General features: G+C 46.2%; 1 protein-coding gene across 7 annotated transcripts in view; it reads right to left on the bottom strand.

Moving 5' to 3' along the window:
- fat3a (FAT atypical cadherin 3a) overlaps window positions 1-21,521 on the bottom strand; it is a 963,948-nt gene that overhangs the window by 251,656 nt on the left and 690,771 nt on the right. For all 7 annotated transcript variants that reach the window (XM_038819007.1, XM_038819006.1, XM_038819008.1 and 4 more), the window contains one exon: window positions 6,665-6,726. In XM_038819007.1, coding sequence (XP_038674935.1) covers window positions 6,665-6,726 — 62 coding nt within the window. The remainder of the gene's footprint in view (window positions 1-6,664; window positions 6,727-21,521) is intronic.

The raw sequence follows: 21,521 nt of genomic DNA, 5'->3' as shown, positions 1-21,521 counted from the left end.
GGCAGTGGCGATTGGTGCAGAGAAGACTTTCGACCGGGTGGAGTAGAAATATCTGTGGGAGGTGTTTCGGCGGTTTGGGCAGGGGTTTGCGGACTGGGTCCGGTTGCTGAATAGGGCTCTGGTCACAAGTGTGCGGACGAATCGATTGAGCTTGGGATATTTTGGGCTGCATCGGGGGACAAGGCCGGGGTGCCCACTCTCCCCATTGCTCTTTGCCTTGGCAATAAAACCACTGGCAATGACGGGACTGTCGAGAGTTTGGTGAGGGATTATGCGGGGGGGGGGGGGGGGGGGGGGGAGTGCTGAGCATAGGGTCTTGATGTACATGAACGTCCTGCTGTTATACATTTCAGACCCACTGGGTGGTCGTGGGGGCATTATCGGAGTTTTGGGGGATTTTGGCCGGTTCTCTGGGTACTAGTTGAACGAGGGAAAGAGCGAGGTGTTCCCGATTGAGGCTAGAGGACTGGAGGGGAGATTAGGAGAGCTGCCGTTTAAGGTAAGGTTGGAGCATTAGATTCCTGGGCAGTCAGGTGGCATGGCGTTGGGTGCAGTTGCACATGGTGAATTTGGCTCCGTTGGTGGAGCAGGTGAAGGTGGACTTTAAGAGGTGGAATGCGCTGCCATTATCGCTGGCGGGACAGTAAAAACGACAGTGCTGCCAAGGTTTCTGTTCGTATTTCAGAACCTCTCAATCCTTGTCCCAAAAGCATTCTTTAAAAAGGTCAATGCATTGATTTCTGGATTTGTGGGGGCAGGGAACACCCTGCAGGTCAGGCAGCTGTTTTGGTGTGGGAGCGAGGTGGGGGGGTGGTTGGGGTAGGTTTGCGTTGCCGATATAATGAACTACTACTGGGCAGCGAACGTCGACACATGGGCAGGAAATGGTAGTAGGGGAGGAGTCGACGTGAGGGTGGATGGAGGCGGTTTCTTGTAGGGAAACGAGCTTGCCAGGTACTCCGTGAGCCCAGTGGCGGTGTCAGCCTTGAGGGTGTGGGGGCAGCATTTGGTACTGGGGAGTGCCTCGGCGTGGGCATCGATTTCTGACAACCATAGGTTTTTACTGGGGGGAATTGGACGCGAGGTTTCGGGGTGGCGGTAGGCAGGGATTGAGCTATTTGGCGACCTGTTTATAGGGGCAGATTCGTGAAGTTGGAAGATTTGAAGAAAGAGTATGAGTTGCTCAAGGGGAATGGTTTTGGGTACCTGCAGGTCTGGGATTTCGTGAAGAGAGAGGTGCCGTCTTTTCCTGGACTACCGCCTCCGGGGTTGCAGGATAAGGTACTATCGAAGAAGGAGATGGGGAGGGGAAGGTGTTCGAGGTCTACAGAGAACGGATGGATTGGGAGGGGGCCCTGGTGGGATACATAAAGCATAAGAGGGAGGAGGAGCAGGAGGAGATGTGGAGGCTGGGATGTGGGCTGAGGGTGAATGTGTCCTTGCCATGTTCAAGGCTAAATCTCATTAAGTTTAAGGTAATTCATAGAGCTCATATGATGGTAGCGCGGATGAGTAGGTATTTTGACGAGGTAGAGAATAGGTGTGGGCGGTACGCAGGGAGTCCCGCAAATCACGTCCATGTGTTTTGGGCATGTCCAAAGCTAAAGGGGTTTTGGCAGGAGTTTGGGGACATAATGTCCGAGATACTGGGGGTGAAGGTTTTTCCACATCCAAAGATAGCAATATTCAGGGTGCCGGAACGGAGTCCATGTAGTGAGACAGGCCGATGTTTTGGCCTTTGCCTCCTTTATAGCCCGGAGACAGATCTCGTTTGGATGGAGGGACTCGGAGCCGCCGAAAACAGGGGTGTGGATGAGTGGGTTCAATCGGAGGTGTAAGTTGTTCATTGACTCCTTTAAGGAGGATTGCGGGGTCAGCAGCTAGGTGGGGGGGGGGGTGGGAATGGACATTAAAATGGAGAAGGCAGGATGGGAGAAGGGGGCGATGGTGGGGAGTAGGGGGGTAGGTGTTGGTTATTTATAATTTGTATGATTTTTCTTCTGATTTGGTTTGTTTTACGAAAATGCCTGAATAAAATATTTTTTAAAATAATGGCAGAAACCTAGAGCACTCTTTGTAAGCACAGTAACTGGCGCCACCAACCCTCTTACAAAATGTCCCAGAGAAAAATGAGAGCCTCTCTGTCAGGGAGCCTTACTTAACCACATGAACTAACTGATTATGATTAAAGACATGAGGCTGAACTTAGTTTTGGGGTTGGGACCATTTCTGGGTTCCAATCCTGCTCAGCATCAGCACATGACTGTCAACACAAGTTTCAATCACTGACCTGATGCACGTTCCCTGTCCAATTAAGGACAGCTATTGTAGGATTGGCACAGTGGTTAGCACTGCTGCATCACAGCGCCGAGGACCAGGGTTCGATCGCAGCCCCGGGTCACTGTCCGTGTGGAGTTTGCACATTCTTACCGTGTCTGCATGGGTCTCATCTCCACAACCCAAAGATGTGCAGGGTGGGTGGATTAGCCACCCTAAATTGCCCCTTAATTGGAAAAAATAATTGGGCACTCTAAATTTATATTAAAATAAGGACAGCAAATGCAGTGAGGAGGCGGCGTTATAACCCTGCTTGGGACTTATCCAGCTGGGGATGATTGTTCCCTAGTGCTGTTTGGGCTGTGTGTTAACCAGGACTAGTACAACAGGTCAGCTGACAGGGAGAAGTGAGGACCCTGAGATAGGTAACTGGGTCCTGTGTATGTTCTATCCTTCCTTTTGAAAGAGGTGACTTTCTGAACCCCTTGCCTAGTACGAGTAGCTCTCAGGAAAAATATGCCTGCAAGAGTGATGCCTGAGCCTTGCTTCCATCCTAATTGACGACTTGAGGCCTATGGAGACCTGTGGAGGGCCTTACAAGGCTGATTCTGCCTGCTCCATTATTTCCTCTTTTGAGAAAGTGTCCTGCTCCTCCATTTCTCCATCAAGGCCCATCCGTCCTGGAGATCCACAGTGTGAAGGGGGCACCAGATCACTACAATCCGACACACCTACTGGAATGTCTCTCCTGATGGGCAGGGCACCAACACCTTATCTTAGGAGTCCATTGGCCTACTCAATGATGGTCGTTATGGTGTGATGGCAGTAGTTGTGCTGGCTTGGCATCCGTTGAAGGATTGTGTTTAGATGTTCACCGCTATCTCTTCAATGGATAGCTCTTTTCCCCTTGCAGCCATCTATATATTACCACTGGTAACGTGACCAGATGTGGTACCTCCACATGAAGAAGTCATGGCAGCTGGGATAAAAATGCTTCCGAGTGTCATATTTAAGTTGAATATTGAGAGAATGGAATCTCTTTCTGTTTATAAATGCTCCTGACTGTTTTACTGAATCCTTGATGGCTCATGCATGGGGCGGAGTAAAGTCCTGCACCTCGGAGTCCAGTGATGGAGGCAAATGCCACTGCCTGTGTGGCACCAGTGGTGAAATGCAAACCTTGATGCCCTCTCAACTAGGGCATCTGTCACATTGCCTTGCTGAGATCGACAGGCGACTAGGAAATGCCATTGTCGTCATCTGCCACCCCTTGGAAGAGGAAACAAAATTCATACCAATGTCACTTTAGTGGCTATGGGCAGGACATTCTGATGGCAGCTGTGAGGAGGTGGCACTCCAACAAGGCACACAATTCTGCTACTATCTGCCTTGTGGAAGCATCCTTCAATGACACTGTTGCACTGTCAGAGTCAGGAAGCTCATTTATTGTTGATATACCCAAAATGGAGGGTAAAATCTCCATCCCTCCCTGCCACGCATATAAAATATCTGTGTCTCAGGATTGATGGCCTGCATTTACTGTGGCAGCGGCTACACATTGCAGCTTGTCTTCACCTATAGTAGCTCAGCCCCATGCCAACAGAAGGCCCTCCTTGCCTTCAGAAGCATTATGATGGCTGCCTGGACCCCTCTGTTATATTCCACTAATCCCTGTAGGGGCCCTCTCTCAAACTACACTACAATTGGTCCTGTTCCTATCCAACTACCTCTATGCAACCACTACACACTCAATGGTCACAATGCCCCACTGCATAAGCCGTTCTCGGAGCCTTCCCATTTTTGTGCATAGCTCCCACTATGATATCTCTTCAAGGACATGGTTCTAACCCTTAATGCTCGCCTGACTCCGACTCAAAATCACTCAGTAACCTTTAAGGAATTCTTAAGCAGCTTGTTTTCATGTTGAATTCATGAACCACCATTTTCGGGTGGGTTGCTGGTTTAAATGTGCCGACACCTATCACAATATGGCAGGGAAGCTGGGCCACATTGGAAAGCCTGCACCCACTCAGGGGCACAACACTGTGGCCCAGTCTGCCTCCGGTCCTGCCTTCTCAAGCAATTGAGGTTTGCAGCCTGTCGGTAATAAAAGCAGGCAGGGGATTGATGAATTAACAGTTTTTTACTGTTGTATCATAAACTAAAACCCATTCCTGCTTCTTGTTGCAAAAAATTGTACTGTCCAAAAATTAAGATTATATATTACATTGCCAATAGAAATCAACTCCACTGAATAATGGGAAATTATTTATTTTTCATGTGGGCACAAGCTGCATATTAAGTATTATTGCCCTGTGAAACCATAATTACTGAGTGTATACTTTATAATTCTGCAATCATTTACAGCAAATGAACATTCCATCAAAAGAAAAATGCTGAAACGTTGCATTTAAAATTTTAGATTCATTTTCCTTCATTCCCAATCTCATTGAGGAAGTTTGCTACTTCAAGTAACAGATTATCCATTGTAATTTATTGAGACACACGAGGACTTTGAAGAGAAAACGGCAGAGTTTGCTAGTTGAAGAAATCCTGCAGCAAGTTGAAGTATGTACACCACCAATAAGAAGAAATTACTGGGACATTCCTTTCATTTTTCAGAATTAAAAACAAAGCTTGTAGCATTTTATAGATTTTCTGTTGTTGCTGCAGCTAAGTCTATTCAGAATGTTGTTTTCTTTAAATAAACTTATGCATAATGGTGGCGTTGCAAAGATGAAATTTTCTGCAGTGCTCAATGCTCTCCTGAAAATGAAAATCCCTTTATCGCTGCAGAGGCTGGACAGCGATCATTTATTAGTACATGGTCCTTGCAAACACCAATGCTGCTATTATAGTAATGGTGACAGTTTAATACTGGCCCTGGGTTCAAATTCTATATGAGCAAATCTTCCAACGCTGGCCTAGTTGTATTAGGCACTCACTCTGTTGTCATATCTTACTAAATGAAAACCGTTGACATTTCCTGGGTCAGAATTCAGTGAAAGGTACCTCCACTCGATCACCACCTTTACAAATAGAAATCTTGTTGGACTTATATAGCTGTGCAATCAGAAAGACAACTTATACCGTTGACAATTTTGGCGCCCCATCTTTTAAGGATTTATTTGGTACAAATTGGAAGGCATATGGTTAATCATAGTGCTTCTTATAATTATAGTTATGGTGCTCAAGGTAGCAGCCTTGAGTCACTGGCAGCACAATGACTAGGGTCAGAAGAATGTGGGCTCAAGTCCCGCACACTCGACTGAGTTATCTGAACGGACACTTCAATGTAATACAGAGAGAGTACTGCACTATCAGGAGCGCCATCTTTCAAATGGGATGTTGAAACAAAATTTGTTTTGTTTTATGCTCTCTCAGATGGACTAAAAGATACTATGCCACTCTTCAAAGAAGTGAAATTCCCCGCACTGACTTGGCAAATATATATTCTTCAACCAATATTGCTAAAATAGAATTTGTAGTTATTTGTTTCATTCTGTTTGCGGGATTTTGCTTTGTGCAAATTGGCCATCCAATGCAGGAAATTTAAAAATGATTCATTCAGGTTTGAAGATATTTGGTGCATCTTGAAGTTACGAAAGGCACCATACAAACAAAGTCCTTTCTTTTCTACCATATACTAATTCTATCAGTCATTCTTTGGTCTTGTGCGTGCATTGTCATATCTCATCATAATTTGGATGATCAAGCTATTGTCTCCAATGTGGATGCCAATTAGGGATAATTAGTTTAATGAATAAAGTGGGGTAGAGTTTCTATTTTGGCTCTATAATATAGGCACATATTGGGAGGAATTTACCAGCTGTTCCCGCCTGCGGAATATTCCGGTCCCACCGACGGTGTACGAGTTTCCCAGAGATGAGGAAATCCCACTGACAACGTCCGTGGGATCCCCAGAAACTCCCGCTGGGTAGCTGCCGCTTTCTCCAAAAACAGTGTTAGGTGCTAAATCCCACCCATTGTGTCCAAATTCAAGCTAGATTTGGTCAATGTTTTCTTTCAGGTATCTGCACAAACTGTATATTGCCTAATGTAAAATGCAATTGGGTATTTCAGAATGTTTTTTTAATTTTGCTCCAAGCTATATTCAGTGACATATTAGAATTGTAATTTGATGCAATTTTCTTAATATGACTGAAAATGGGTAATCACAAAAAATACACATTTTACTGATTATTAACTTGATGTTTTTAAAAACTAGCATAAATAAATATGGAACTCAACTGAAAGTAGGTTATGCTTAAAAATTCCTCAAACTTTTTCACTGATATTGGGTGATATGTGACAAACAAAATCAGCGCCATTAGGTGGATACTCTGGACGAGTATCTGTAATAAAATATGTTAAAGATTAGATTTACCTCTAAGACATGCTCTGCCTGCTGTTCTCGATCCAGTTTCCTTGATGTAGTCATAATCAGACCTGTAAAAAATTGATAATGCTTTAAAATAACGTTATTTTAACTTAGTCATATGCAGATAAATTATCAGTGGGCTAAACTCCTCTGGCGTGGCCGCCTCGCCAGATTTTTCTTCCTGCCTCAAAATTAGTTAGAATTAGACTGAAAATTCAAAGAGCAGGTCTTGAAAACAATTATGCAAACCGTACAGTTAGAAACTAAGTGCTTTAATCTATTTAACTTTGATAAATTACTGACAAACTTAATTTGTGAAGAGTAAGGAGTTACAGCTGAAGTATTGATGTTAATTAAATGCATATAGGAATTCTACTGAGATTTCTGACAGCAAATCCAGCCACAATACAAGTGATTATAACTCGTAAGTACATAACTGCTCTATGAAGCAGTGAAGGCAGACAAAGCACACTTCAAAGCAGGGGCATCTGTCAAAGATTAACATTAGGAATGCAAAACATTTCCACATGGAATTCAACATCCGGCCTCCAGATTTGTGACATTTGTATTTTGTTAAAGTAATGAAGTTCTGAGGGTCCACAAATTGCTAATGGTGTTTACTGTTTGTTACATACTTTCATGGTTAATTTAATAAAATATCATTGGGTCTAGAAAGACAACTTTTTTCATGCTTCTTGATGATACAAAGTGTCAGGCACAAGTGAATATTCATTATTAGCAAAGAGTAATCAACTCCTGTATTAGCATGAAGAACCACACTTGCCCTTGCTTTCAATCAAATGTCACTGTGAGGTGTTCACTATTTTGAATTTCACTTTGGTAAGTAACTTATCACTACAATTAGACAATCTGAAAAGATTTGTTCCTGATGTGTTACTCTTTGAAGCAAAATGCCCCTATGCAGATGGAAAATTACAATATTCCATATTTCCGAGAAGAACATTGTAAATGATAGAATAACCAAACTTTAACTGTATGCATATCCTCAGTCTACTTTCTTTTCAAACATCATCTCAGATTTTCTTTTCACCACAACCTTTTTCACAACCAAGCACAGCACCCTTTGCAGCTCTCCAGCAATCAAAATTGTTTTTTTAAATAATTTAGAGTACCCAATTATTTTTTCCAATTAAGGGGCAATTTAGCATAGCCAATCCACCTATCCTGCACATCTTTGGGTTGTGGGGGTGAAACCCACACAGACACGGGGAGAATGCGCAAACTCCACACGGACAGTGACCCAGGGCCGGGATTCGAACCCGGGTCCTCAGCGCCGTAGGCAGCAATGCTAACCACTGTGCCACCGTGCTGCCTAATCAAAATTCTTAATATCCATCGCGCAGGAAGATCGCGCATATAGACACTGACATTAAGTTTCTACAAAGATGCAAAAAAACAGACAAGATCCCGAAAGGGCTACAGATCACAAACCCACTCAAGTCGACCTACAACACAGACTACGCTGAAAGACTCTGCCGCTGCACCTCTGTCACACTCCTCAAACACCTCGTACACCAGCTCTACAGCAGTCGACGCAACCTGGAAACCAAGATAGAGGCCATATTCTCAACTTGCGCTCAGGACACAGCAGACCAGCTAAGTAACACCGCCAAACAGATGAGACAACGTTACTTTGCCACCTATATGCACACCAAGAACAGGAAGCTTGAGAAACTCGACATCACCACCAGCAGCAACCAAGCTTCCCCCGGTACCACAGTAGAAAACAATACAGGGAAATCTATTGTCAACTTGTCGTACTACACCCTTCAACCAGATGAAATCGAAGTCCTCAGCAGAGGGCTCAATTTCTGCACCACCACCAAAATGGACCCCATCAGTCTCGCGGCAGACACAGAGGAATTCATCAGGCGAATGAGGCTCCGGGAATTCTTCCACAGACCCCAAGAGGCCGACAGCGAACCCAAGGAGACGACCAATGAACCGGAACAGCAGATCTCGAGATCTGCGGTGCGGCAACCGAAAAGGAAGGAGTCGAATTGGACCCCTCCGGAAGACCGATGCCCTAGACTCGACATGTATGCTCAAGCCGTCAGGAGTCGTGTCAATGCCAGATTCATCAGTCGCATTCACAAGGCAGCCCCGAACGTCACCCAAGTACAACGCAACGCCATCCACGCTCTCAAGACCAACCGCAACATCATCATCAAACCAGCAAAGGAGGGGCCACCGTCATACTGAACAGAACGGACTACTGCAAAGAAGTTTACCGACAACTCAACAACCAGGAACACTACGGACAGTTACCCGCAGATTCAACAAAGGAACACATCCGCCAACTCAACAGACTGATCAAGACCTTGGATCCTGACCTTCAGAGCACCCTACGTGTTCTCATCCCACAGAATCCCCGCATTGGAGATCTCTACTGCCTCCCGAAAATACACAAGGCCAACACACCAGGCCGTGCTATCGTTTCAGGCAATGTGTCCCTATGTGAGAACCTCTCTGGCCACATCGAGGGCATCTTGAAACCCATCGTACAAGGTACACCGAGCTTCTGTCGCGACACGACGGACTTCCTACAGAACCTCAGCACCCATGGACCAGTTGAACGAGGAACATTCCTCGTCACAATGGATGTCTCGGCACTCTACACCAGCATCCCCCATGACGACGGCATTGCTGCAACAGCCTCAGTCCTCAACACCGACAACTGCCAATCTCCAGATGCAATTCTGCAACTCATCCGCTTCATTCTAGATCACAACGTCTTCACCTTCGACAACAAATTCTTCATCCAGACGCACGGAACAGCCATGGGGACCAGATTCGCACCTCAATATGGCAACATCTTCATGCACAAGTTTGAACAAGACTTCCTCACCGCTCAGGACCTTCAACCGACGTTATACACCAGATACATCGATGACATATTTTTCCTTTGGAACCACAGCGAAGAATCACTGAAACGACTACACGATGAGATCAATAAGTTCCATCCCACCATCAGACTCACCATGGACTATTCTCCAAATTCAGTTGCATTCTTGGACACACATCTCCATCAAGGACGGTCACCTCAGCACTTCGCTTTACCGCAAGCCCACAGATAACCTCACAATGATCCACTTCTCCAGCTTTCACCCGAAACACATTAAAGAAGCCATGCCCCATGGACAAGCCCTCCGTATACACAGGATCTGCTCAGACGAGGAGGAGCGTAACAGACACCTACAGATGCTGAAAGATGCCCTCGTACGAACGGGATATGGCGCTCGACTCATCGATCGGCAGTTCCAATGCGCCACAGCAAAAACCCGTACCAACCTCCTCAGAAGACAAACACGGGACACAACTGACAGAGTACCCTTCGTCGTCCAGTACTTTCCTGGGGCGGAGAAACTACAACATCTTTTTCGCAGCCTTCAACACATCATCAATGAAGATGAACATCTTGCCACGGTCATCCCCACACCCCACATACTTGCCTTCAAACAACCGCGCAACCTCAAACAAATCATTGTTTGCAGCAAATTACCCAGCCTTCAGAACAGCGACCACGACACCACACAACCCTGCCATGGCAATCGCTGCAAGATATGCCAGATCATCGACATGGATACCACCATTATACATGGAAACACCACCCACCAGGTATGAGGCACATACTCGTGTGACTCGACCAATGTAGTCTACCTCATACGCTGCAGGAAAGGATGGCCCGAAGCATGGTACATTGGCGAGACCATGCAGACACTGCGACAACGAATGAACGGGCATTGTGCGACAATCACCAGGCAGGAATGTTCCCTTCCGGTCGGGGAACACTTCAGCAGTCAAGGGCATTCAGCCTCTGATCTTCGGGTAAGCGTTCTCCAAGGTCCTCAGGACATGCGACAACGCAGAATTGCCGAGCAAAAACTTATAGCTAAGTTCCGCACGCAGGAGCGCGGCCTCAACCGGGATCTTGGATTCATGTCGCATTACATTCACCCCCCACCATCTGGCCTGGACTTCCAAAATCCTACCAATTGTCCTGGCTTGAGACAATTCACACCTCTTTAACCTGGGATCATCCCCTTTAAAGGTGATCTGTAATGATTTGATTACCCATAAATGCTCGCATTCCAAGCATTGTCTGGCATCTCTGACTTTGTCTATATAAATGTTTCTGGAACATACCTCTCCATTCACCTGAGGAAGCAGCAGTGCTCCGAAAGCTCGTGTTTGAAACAAACCTGTTGGACTTTAACCTGGTGTTGTAAGACTTTTTACTGTGCTCACCCCAGTCCAACGCCAGCATCTCCACATCTTATTATCCATAATGTCTGAATCTGTTAACATCCCAGGCAAACCGAAGCCTGGGGCGCAATTCTCCCCCCCCCTCGCCGGGTGGGAGAATCGCTGGGGCGCCGGGCTAGTCCCACCACACTGCCCCGGCACCCGCACGCGATTCTCCCACCCCCCCAAACCGGTGCGCTGAGATTTACGGCTGGCCGCTCGGAGAACCGAATTTGTAACGGACATGCGGCGATTCTTCGGCCCGGATGGGCCGTGCGGCCTGCCCAATATGACAGGTTCCCGCCAGCGCCGTCCACACCTGGTCGCTGCCGGCGGGAACAGCGCGGGAACGCTGGGGGGGGGGGGGGGGGGGGGAAGTGGGGGGGATCCAGCACCCGGGGGGGCTCCAAAAGTGTCTGGCCCGCAATCGGTGCCCACCGATTGGCGGGCCGGCCTCTCTGAAGGAGGAACTCCTTTCCTCCGCCGTCCCGCAAGATCAATCCGACAGGGGATTGTCAGCCCGGGGAGGACGGCCACCCACATGTGCGGTTTGGCGCCGGCCAACCTGCGCATGTGCGGGTGACGTCATTTACGTGCCGCTGCTTTTACACGGCGCCAAGGCCCGGCGGGCGTCAATGACGTGGCGCTGCTCCTCGCCCCCCCCCACCGGGGGTGGGAGAATAGGGGGCGAGGAGCGGCCTCCGATGCCAGAGTGAAACACTCCGGTTTTCACTCCTGCGTCGGGACTTAGTCTCCTGATGGGAGAACCTCGCTCCTGATTTGTGGGCATTGACTATGTCTTTCTCAATACCAAAGCCTCCCTTCCTCCTTGGTTACATATTTTGTCACTTGCCCAACCAAATTCTTGCAGTGCCAGTTTGGTCAAAATATTCACCTCCTTAGGAGCATCTTATTACTTTTATCCTTCCCATTTCTCAGTGAAATCGCTTTTGGGCAGAACCCATCAAGTCCCATGCTAACGTTCGCACCAAGATCTCTTCTGTGCAATAGTGATTTCAACTATACCTAAATTCCCTCTCATCTGAGTTTTCAGTTGACCTTCACCTAGACTCACTCTTAATTTCTCCCACCCAATTACATACCAACACATACAGGCCCTTCATTTCAAAAGTATCAATTACCAACAACTCTATTCTGTCTCCTTTCCCATTAATATTCATATATCACCGCTATGACTGGGGCAATTTCACCTGAGGTCCCCCATATTTTTCTTCAAAATGACTTTCTCTTCTGGTCGCCTAACCATTAGAATGCCTTTGCTTTTGCTGATCTACTCAATTGTTTTCTTGTCTCTAATCTTGAGGTATTAATCTGTCTCCTCCAACTACTTTTCAAACCCTTCTTTTTAATAATCTTTATTATTATCACAAGTAGGCTTACATTAACACTGCAATGAAGTTACTGTGAAAATCCCCTAGTCCCCACACTCTGGCGCCTGTTCAGGTACATAGAGGGAGAATTCAGAATGTATAATTCACCTAACAGCATATCTTTTGGGACATGTGGCAGGAAACTGGAGCACCCGGATGAAATCCACGCAGACATGGGGAGAACGTGCAGACTCCGCACAGAGAGCCAAGACGGGAATCGAACCTTGGATCCTGGCGCTGTGAAGCCACAGTGCTAATCACTGTGCTACCGTGCCGCCCTTCTTGAAACTTTAGAATTTTGTCACCTCCCATCTCCACATCAACCTTTCCCAAAACCCTTTCTGAAATTCTCTTCAGCCCAGCTATTGTCCTCCGCACAGCACCAACACACCCAAGGCAATATTATGCGTACTCCTCTGTGAATGGCTGTTGTGGCATTTCCCTCCTTTCCCATTGCAGTATTCAATGTGGTCAACCATTTTTCTTAATTTTCAGCCCTGTGGGATTACTGCTGCATTGTCCCACTCTTCCATGTCCAAATTCAGCCAGCATATCTTCAACAATTGCTTTCTTTTCAATCTCTGCACTGCAGCCTCTCAAATTCTCCTAAGTATCTATCCTCAGTGAAGTTCTCTTCTTGATATACTGTATCACTGACCAGTGAAGGGGTTGCTCTTTCAGGAAACGAGCTTGACAGCTGTGATCATTCTTGAATCAAATTTTATCTACCTGGTCTTCAGAGTCAGCCTCTCTCTCTCTCTCTCTCTCCCCAGGCAATGTTACTTTCGACCTTGGATGGTAAGGCTGCCAATGTGCCATTAATGGAAGACCTCCTATTCATGCGTCAGCCTCACGAGCGCACCCACCATCCCGAATTAGACGGTGAGTGTGCTCTCTGGCCACTATTTTTAAAAAAAATTAGAGTACCAAATTCATTTTTTCCAATTAAGGGGCAATTTAGCGTGTTCAATCCACCTACACTGCACATCTTTGGGTTGTGGGGGCAAAACCCACACAAACACGGGGAGAATATGCAAACTCCACACGGACAGTGACCCAGAGCTGGGATCGAACCTGGGACCTCAGCGCCGTGAGGCAACTGGGTGAACACACTGTGCCACCGTGCTGCCCCTCTGGCAACTATTTGATAGCTCTCCCAAAACCATGTAGGGTGTCGATTGCCGAAACAGTGCAAGGTCTGGATTCTGCCATGGGAGTGTCCCTTTAAGAAGGTTTATGTGTTATCACATGGCTTCAGTGATGTCATTTTGTGGGTGAAGCTGAGCTGTGGCTGTGAGGTTTTTTTAGTTTCATTTTCAGTTTGACTGCTGTGGACTCAGGGGGAAAGAAGTGCTTTTTTCCTGTTGTTCTATGTTTTCATTTTAAAGAGCTGTTCCAGTGAAAAAAAAACATTGATTATAGCTACCTGCTTTGGTAACTTAAAAGATATAGTTTGCTTTCCAGAAAGGTGAAACCTGCTGGTGAGACGGGGTCAGAATCTCAGCGAAAGCCAGTCTTATTCAAGTGAGAAATTTTATCAATTACAAAAATTAAGACACCACACGACTACAGTAATCTATGTACAACACTTATACAATTCAAAAACAAAATGCAATAAACCAAAAACCTCTTTCCAAGGGCGTGGCTCAGCACTCTGCATTATAATAATAATCGCTTATTGTCATAACCGCTTATTGTCACAAGTAGGCTTCAATGAAGTTACTGTGAAAAGCCCCTAGTCGCCACATTCCAGCGCCTGTTCGGGGAGGCTGGTACGGGAATTGAACCTGCGCTGATGGCCTTATTCTGCAGAACATGTTTGTAATTGATAAAATTTCTTTCTGTGTGTTTATATATAAATATATATATGTTAACTAAGTTTTCAGAATAAAGCTTGTTTTGATTTAAAGTGTCTGGGAAGACTGATGAATCACACCTGAATGGAAGGCTCTTACGCTCATCCTAGCCAAACTCAAATCAAGGTTGTAGGTCAGGTGGACTTCATAAAATACACTTTGGTATTTCAAAGCCCTGGCCCATAACAAAATGCATTTGTTCACGTGGCTGCCATGTAATGGAGGGTAGTTTTCTGAGGCTGCAGGTCCAATTCGACGACCTGCAGTGGAGAGGACCAACAACTCTACCAAAAGAGGTGGATGCTAATTGGGCAGAAAGGAGAGCACCTCTGGAAATGATAACACAATTCCAATAATAAAGAGGCGCAAAGCAGGCAGGGCCTCCAAAGTAGAGGGATAACACAGTGGAGGATTTGTTTTGGTTTGAACCTATCATCCCTGTTGTCCTGTCAACTGGGACGTGAAGCTTCCAACTCTCATGTGGGAAGTCACCTCCACGGAGTTGCAAGGCTCCCTACTCAGTGACAGTGTACTCAGCTGTAAGACAGATCACAGAGGTGTCCCCCCATCACTCTTGTTAGTCTTTTAACTGCTCATTCTTTGCTATATGCCACTTATGATTCTCACACTTCTTCAGCTGGACTGCTGGAAGGCGGCAATTTGCTGTGATGCCAACCAACACTCTTACTTTCAATCTTGATCCCAGTCCTACCTTCAAATAAACCTCTGAAGGACGAGAAAGATTTTGCTGCTGAGTCTAAACCAGAAATATAAAGCAGGAAGTACACAGTGTAGAAAGAAAAACAAAGTTAATAAAATACAGTTGGCATTAACATAGATAAAATAATTAAAGGAACAGATGGGGGAAGTAATTTTTTAAAAATCTGCAACACCAATTATTGACTGAGGGAATGAAAGTCCACTCTTATCGGTCAAAAGATGTTTTACCAAAACTTGTCCGAGTGTCAGGCTCTGACTGAAAACCTGCAAGTATCTCTCCACATGCAAAGTCAAGTTTCAGACGAGATTTTTTGGCAATTGTCAGGCCTGATAAAGCCAGCACCCCTTCAAAGATGGGGCCCTGATCTGCACGAGTAAACTCCCCCAAACCGTCCCCTCATGAACAGAGGAACCCTCCCACCCCCGCCCCCCCCCCAAGCATCGGCATGATCACCCACCACCACAGAAGTATTGGGGGCACTCTCCACCGCCCCAACCGCCATGGAAATATCAGAGGCACTTTTCCCTACCCTTATCGGTGTCTTGGGCACCCCTCACTCCACCCCCCTCACAGGCACCAGCTCTCCTCCACAAAAGATATATGGTAAGTACTCCCCCCATATGGCACTCCCCAGAAAGCCAACCACTGGTGCTGCCCCTGGCTCAGGTTAGCATGGCTGTGCCAGGTGGGCAGTGCCAACTTGTGCCGGGGGAATTACCAGGGCATGTCTCTCCATATTTAAAATCTATTGAAATGAGGGCGGAACCTCATTACATCACCAGCGAGAGGCGGGAAAATAAGGAAACAAGATGACGGCGAGAATTGCATTTCTTAACTCTTTTACACGCATCATCGTTTACACTGACATCGAACGTGAGCTCAAAAATCGTTCCAATAATAACTTTGGGCCACCACGAGCCAGGGTTTTCTGGTTCCCTCGTGGTGTTCTTTCTAGCGGGATTGGAATCTCACCATCGGCTGCCGGAGGGATTTTCAGTTCCCACTTAAATCAATGGCCATTGCTCACCAACCACTGTGGAATCCACGGCAGGGGGTTACATTTGGCAGGGCTGGAATATCCTGCTAGCAGGAAAGGCCAGACACTCCCTGTGTGGAGTTTGCACTTTTTCCCCATGTCTGCGTGGGGTTTCTCCGGCTGCTTTGTTTCCTCCCACAGTTCTGATTCCTTACAGTTATCAGCAGCGTGGGGTAAAAATCCCGAAGACGGGGACGACCTTGTGCCAGAAATTGAAGTCTACATAAACAAACTGCAGAAAGAACCAGTGGGGGCAAAATGAGAAGGACCCTACCAGGTGTTACTCACAACTCCAGCAGCCGTAACTGTGCAGGGAAAGAAGTCTTGGATCCGTGCATCACACGTTAAAAGAGCTCATTATGATTAAGATAGTTGCTTTAAAAAATGTTTTTAGATGATTGCTCGGTTTTTGGTATCATTCACAACTTCTTAGACGTTGACGTGGGCTCAGCCTGCAGGCTGCAAAACCTGGTCAACATTCAGATTGAGCTGACGAGTGGCAAATTACTTTCTCACCACACAACAAGAGAAAATCTAACCTTCTCCCCATGACATTAAATGGCATTACCAACATCCTGGGGTTACCACTTGTTGGATTCAGCAATTATAGAGGGTGGTCCCTTAAAATAGTAGCTAAAAAAGGATTCCTGAAAATGACTGAATTTGAAGAAACAATATGAAATAATATGAGTACGTTATAATTATGATTATAATTATAAACACTGAATGTTACAAATAATGAACTACAAGTTCTGACGTTATCTGACATTATCTGATATGAACAAGATTGAAACCGTATCCTAGCTGAGACCAGACGTGACAAGTTTGAACGTGCCACAGAAGTCAAGAGACATTTCGAGAGACACCAGAGAAAGCATTTTCCAGTTAATTTTGTGTGAATGTACCAAAACGTGTTTTTAAGAAATAAAAACTTTTCTTCCATTCATCCAACTGGACTGACTTATCTATGAACGAGAAATAAGACAAATCCACTGATCAAAAACTTAACTGGATCAGCCATATAAATACCATGACTTCAAAAGCAGATCAATGGCTGAGAAGTCGGTGGTGAGTAACACATCTCCTGCCTTGCCAAAGCCTGTCCACTGTATGTGGTAAACACCACTAGTGATATATTGTATGTATTATGGCTCTGCCCGTGTATTACGGGTACTACGGTAAATCCCTGCCTGCTGGTTCCTCCCAGCAGGTGACGCGTAAAGGTGTATGCTCTCCTGCGCTGCTCCCATTCTGATTCCAGCTCAGGAGTCACATCATCTTGTGCAATAAAGCCTCGATTGTTTCACCATTCTCGTCTCGTGGTAATTGACAATACATCACTGTACAAGGGTGTATGGAATACTCCCCCACTTTCCTGGATGAGAGAAGCATCAACAGCTCTCCAAAAGATTGACACTATTCAGTATACGGCAGCCCACACAACCAAATCCATTACCTTAAACTGTCATTCCTTCACCACTAATACACAATGGCAGTAATGTGTTACATACTTAAAGTGCACTGCAGCAACCTATCGAAGCTCCTTTGATAGTATCTTCCAAACTCGTGACTTCTAGTAAGGGTCAAGGGGAGAAGGTGCAAGGGAACTCGAGCACCTCTAGGTTCCCCTCCAAGTTACATGCCACCCTGAATGGGAACTATATCAATATTCCTTGACAGTTACTGGATCAAAATTAAGGAACTCACACCCTAAAGTACTGTGGGTGCATGTAGACTACAAGGACTACAGTGGCTAATGAATGCCGCTCACACCAGCTTCTCAAGATAAATTAGGAATGGGCAATAATTGCTGGCCTTGCCAATGTCACTTACATATCATAGAACAGTACAGCACAGGACAGGGCCTTCAGCCCACTATTTATCCTAATCTAAGATCAACCTAACCTACACCCCTTCAATTTACTGCTGTCCATGTGCCAGTCGAAGAGTCACTTAAATGTCCCCAATGACTCTGACTCCACCACCTCTACTGGCAGTGCATTCCATCACTCTCTGTATAAAGAACCTACCTCTGACATCTCCCCTATACCTTCCTCCAATCACCACACAATTATGTCCCCTCATGACAGCCAATTCCACCCTGAGGAAAAGTTTCTGGCTATCCACTCTATCCATGCCCCTAATCACCCTGTACACCTCTATAAAGTCACCTTTCTTCCTTCTTCGCTCCAGTGAGAAAAGCCCTAGCCCACTCAACCTTTCTTCAGAACACATGCCCTCCAATCCAGGCAGCATCCTGGTAAATCTCCTCTGCAGCCTCTCCAAAGCATCCACATCCTTCCTTTAATGAGGAGACCAGAACTGGACACAATATTCCAAGTGTGGTCGAACCATGGTTTTATAAAGCTTCAGTAAAATCTTGCGGCTCTTAAACTCAATCCCCCTGTTAATGAAAGCCAACACACCATACGCCTTCTTAACAACCCTATCAACCTGGTGGCAACTTTGAGGGATCTATGTAAGTAGACCCCAAGATCTCTCTGTTCCTCCACACTTCCAAGAATCCTGCCTTTAACCATGTATTCAGCATTCAAATTTGACCTTCCAAAATGAATCACTTCACATTTATCTAGGTTGAACACCATCTGCCACTTCTCAGCCCAGATCTGCATCCTGTCAATGTCCTATTGTAACCTGCAACAGCCCTCAAAACTATATCCAACTCCACCGACCTTCATGTTATCGGCAAACTTACTAACCCAACCTTCCACTTCCTCATCCAAGTCATTTATAAAAAACACAGAGCAGAGATCCCAGAACAGATCCCTGCGGGACACCACTGGTCACCGACCTTCAGGCGTAATACTTTCCATCCACTACCACTCGCTGTCTTCTTTTGGCCAGCCAATTCTGTATCCAGACAGCCAAATTTCCCTGAATCCCATGCCCCCTAACTTTCTGAATGAGCCTACTCTGGGGAACCTTATCAAATGCCTTATTGAAATCCATATACACAACATCCATTGCCCAACCTTCATCAATGTGTCTCGTCACATCCTCAAAGAATTTAATGAAGCTTGTGAGACATGACCTATCACTCACAAAGCCATGCTGACTATCTTTAGTCAAACTATGTTTTCTCAATAATCATAAATCCTATCTCCCAGAATCCTTTCCAGTATTTTGCTCACTACAGACATAAGATTGACTGGCCTGTAATTCCCAGGGATTTCCCTAGTCCCATTCTTGAATAGGAGAACAACATTTGCCTCCCTCCAATCATCCAGTACTTCTCCAGTGGAGAGTGAGGACACAAAGATCATCGCCAATGGTGCAGCAATCTTCTCCCTTGCTTCCCTTCCTTGGGTATATCCCATCTGGCCCAGGGTCTTATCTATCTCGCATGAAAGAATAAAACATGGGTTTGGTTGGAAAAGTCAACAATCCCAAGCAATGGCTGAGTCAGGTTACCAGACAATATTCACTGTTCCAAAGATATATTCTTTTTTTAAATAAATTTAGAATATCCAATTCATTTTTTCCAATTAAGGGGCAATTTAACGTGGCCAATCCACCTAACCTGCACATCTTTGGGTTGCGGGGGTGAAACCCACGCAGACACGGGGAGAATGTGCAAACTCCTCACAGACAGTGACCCAGGGCCGGGATTCAAACCCGGGTCCTCTGCGCTGTAGGCAGCAATGCTAACCACTGTGCCACCGTGCCGCCCTCAAATATATATTCTTAAACTTTTCTGAAGTTTTATTTTCTATTTGTGTTTATTTCTTCTTTAACAGACAGAGTAATTGGAAGTTGTCATAATATACATGACACACAGGATGACCAATGAACACACCGAACAGAGCAGCCAATCACCAGACAGGACACGACCACTATAAAGCCAGAGGGCACTAGTTTTCCCGCTCTCTTGGGATCCAGCCTCTGAGACAGTCAGAGCCTGTGAGCAACAACTAGAACATCCGCCATGTGGTAGTAAGATAGTCTGGTCAAGTTAGCCTCAGGTCTCCAGTCAAGTCAGCATAGTGTCAACCCACAGTTAAAGTATGTATGATAGTTAAGAGTTCAAGAGTTGCATTTCTTCAAGTGTTGGAAGCCTGTCTCTCTCACTGCTGCAGTAAACACAGTCCTCGCAGACCCAGCTCACCCAACACATCAGAAGTTTGTTGAACTTCTATTAAGGACGCAGTTGTCCATATGAAAGGCAGAATATTACTGTAGTTTGGCTTTTTAACCATCCTATATAAACCACAATATTCTGATGGAGGTAAAACCAGAGGGCAAATTGCCAAAGGTTAAACCAATTTTCACCTCTGACGCACAGAATAAAATACAAAGGTTGGAGAACTAAATCAGATTCCATGCCCTGTCTTACAGGAGCATCATGCACAGTGTACAATGTGTCTAAATGAAAAAGATTGGGGATGATTTTCAGCCAATGTTTGCCACCAGAGAGATCAGTGGTGTAGGCGGAAATTCCAGAGAGAATCAGGAAATGTGATTCTCTCCAGTGGGATTCTCCGATTGCCAACGCCGTAATCACATTCGATGATGGGCCGGAGAATCCCCGTTTGCGATGAAATCGGGGCACGCCGCTTTTGCAATTCTCCGCCCCCTCGAAAATGGTGAGTACACGGCACGCTGTATGGACAGTCCCAGCTTGTCATCTGAGGCTCTCCCCCGGATGCTCCGCCCTGATGGGCTGAGTTCCCGACGGCGCGGAACACTCAAGCTATTTTTTCTTGTGGACCCCGCGTGGCGGTTGCGGACTGTGTCCAGCGGGCGCCACAGTCGGGGGGGGGGGCATTCCACGGGCAGGGTGGGCTTCAGTGGGGAGTGGGGGTGGTCCGGGGGTGGAGAGGGGGGTTACTGGGGGACAGTATGTGGCAGGATGGGTCCATGCACGGCGCGGCCGCCATAGGTCACCGCCATGTGCATGCACAGCCACAGACCCGTCAACTCTCCAGCCATATCCGCAAGTAAAGCCGGGGGCTTTTATGCTGCACAGCTGCTAGCCCCCCACCAAGCTGGAGCATCGGTGCAGTTTTAGCGCCGTTTTTTTTGGCGTATAACACTAATGTTCCCACGCCGGCATCAGCACTTAGTCTGCAAATCGGAGAATCCGAACCCATGTTTCTTTATTTCCCCACCCCTCATTGGTAACATCACGAGGGTCGAACCCACAAGGACAACAGCCTCATTTTAATGTTTTCAAATACATTTTATGCAAACCCCCCCCCCTGCCCGGCCACATGTTTGCCCCTCACATGATTTTCAAACCTCACCAGCGTGCCGTCAACAGGTTTTTATAAATTAATTTACGGGATGAGCGTGCAGCTGGTTAGGCCAGCATTTAATGCCCATCCCTAGTTGCTCTTCAGAAAGTGGTGGTGAGCTGCCTTCTTGGATGGCTGCAGTCTTTCATGTGTAGGTAGTGTGGTGATATGCATCACTGTAGTTACACAAGGGGTTAATGTAAGTACACGCAGACTAGATAGACACTAGAGGGAGCACCAGAGACATGACACACAGACACTCAACCAACAGGTCAGTAAGATAGGACATGACCAATGGGCATTCACGATACATACAGAGGTGACACTACCATAGGGGG

This window comes from Scyliorhinus canicula, chromosome 14 (assembly GCF_902713615.1).
Source record: "Scyliorhinus canicula chromosome 14, sScyCan1.1, whole genome shotgun sequence".
NCBI classification, from domain to species: Eukaryota; Metazoa; Chordata; class Chondrichthyes; order Carcharhiniformes; family Scyliorhinidae; genus Scyliorhinus; species Scyliorhinus canicula.
The sequence above is the reverse complement of the archived record's forward strand: the minus strand, read 5'-3'. Positions and strand labels throughout refer to the sequence as shown.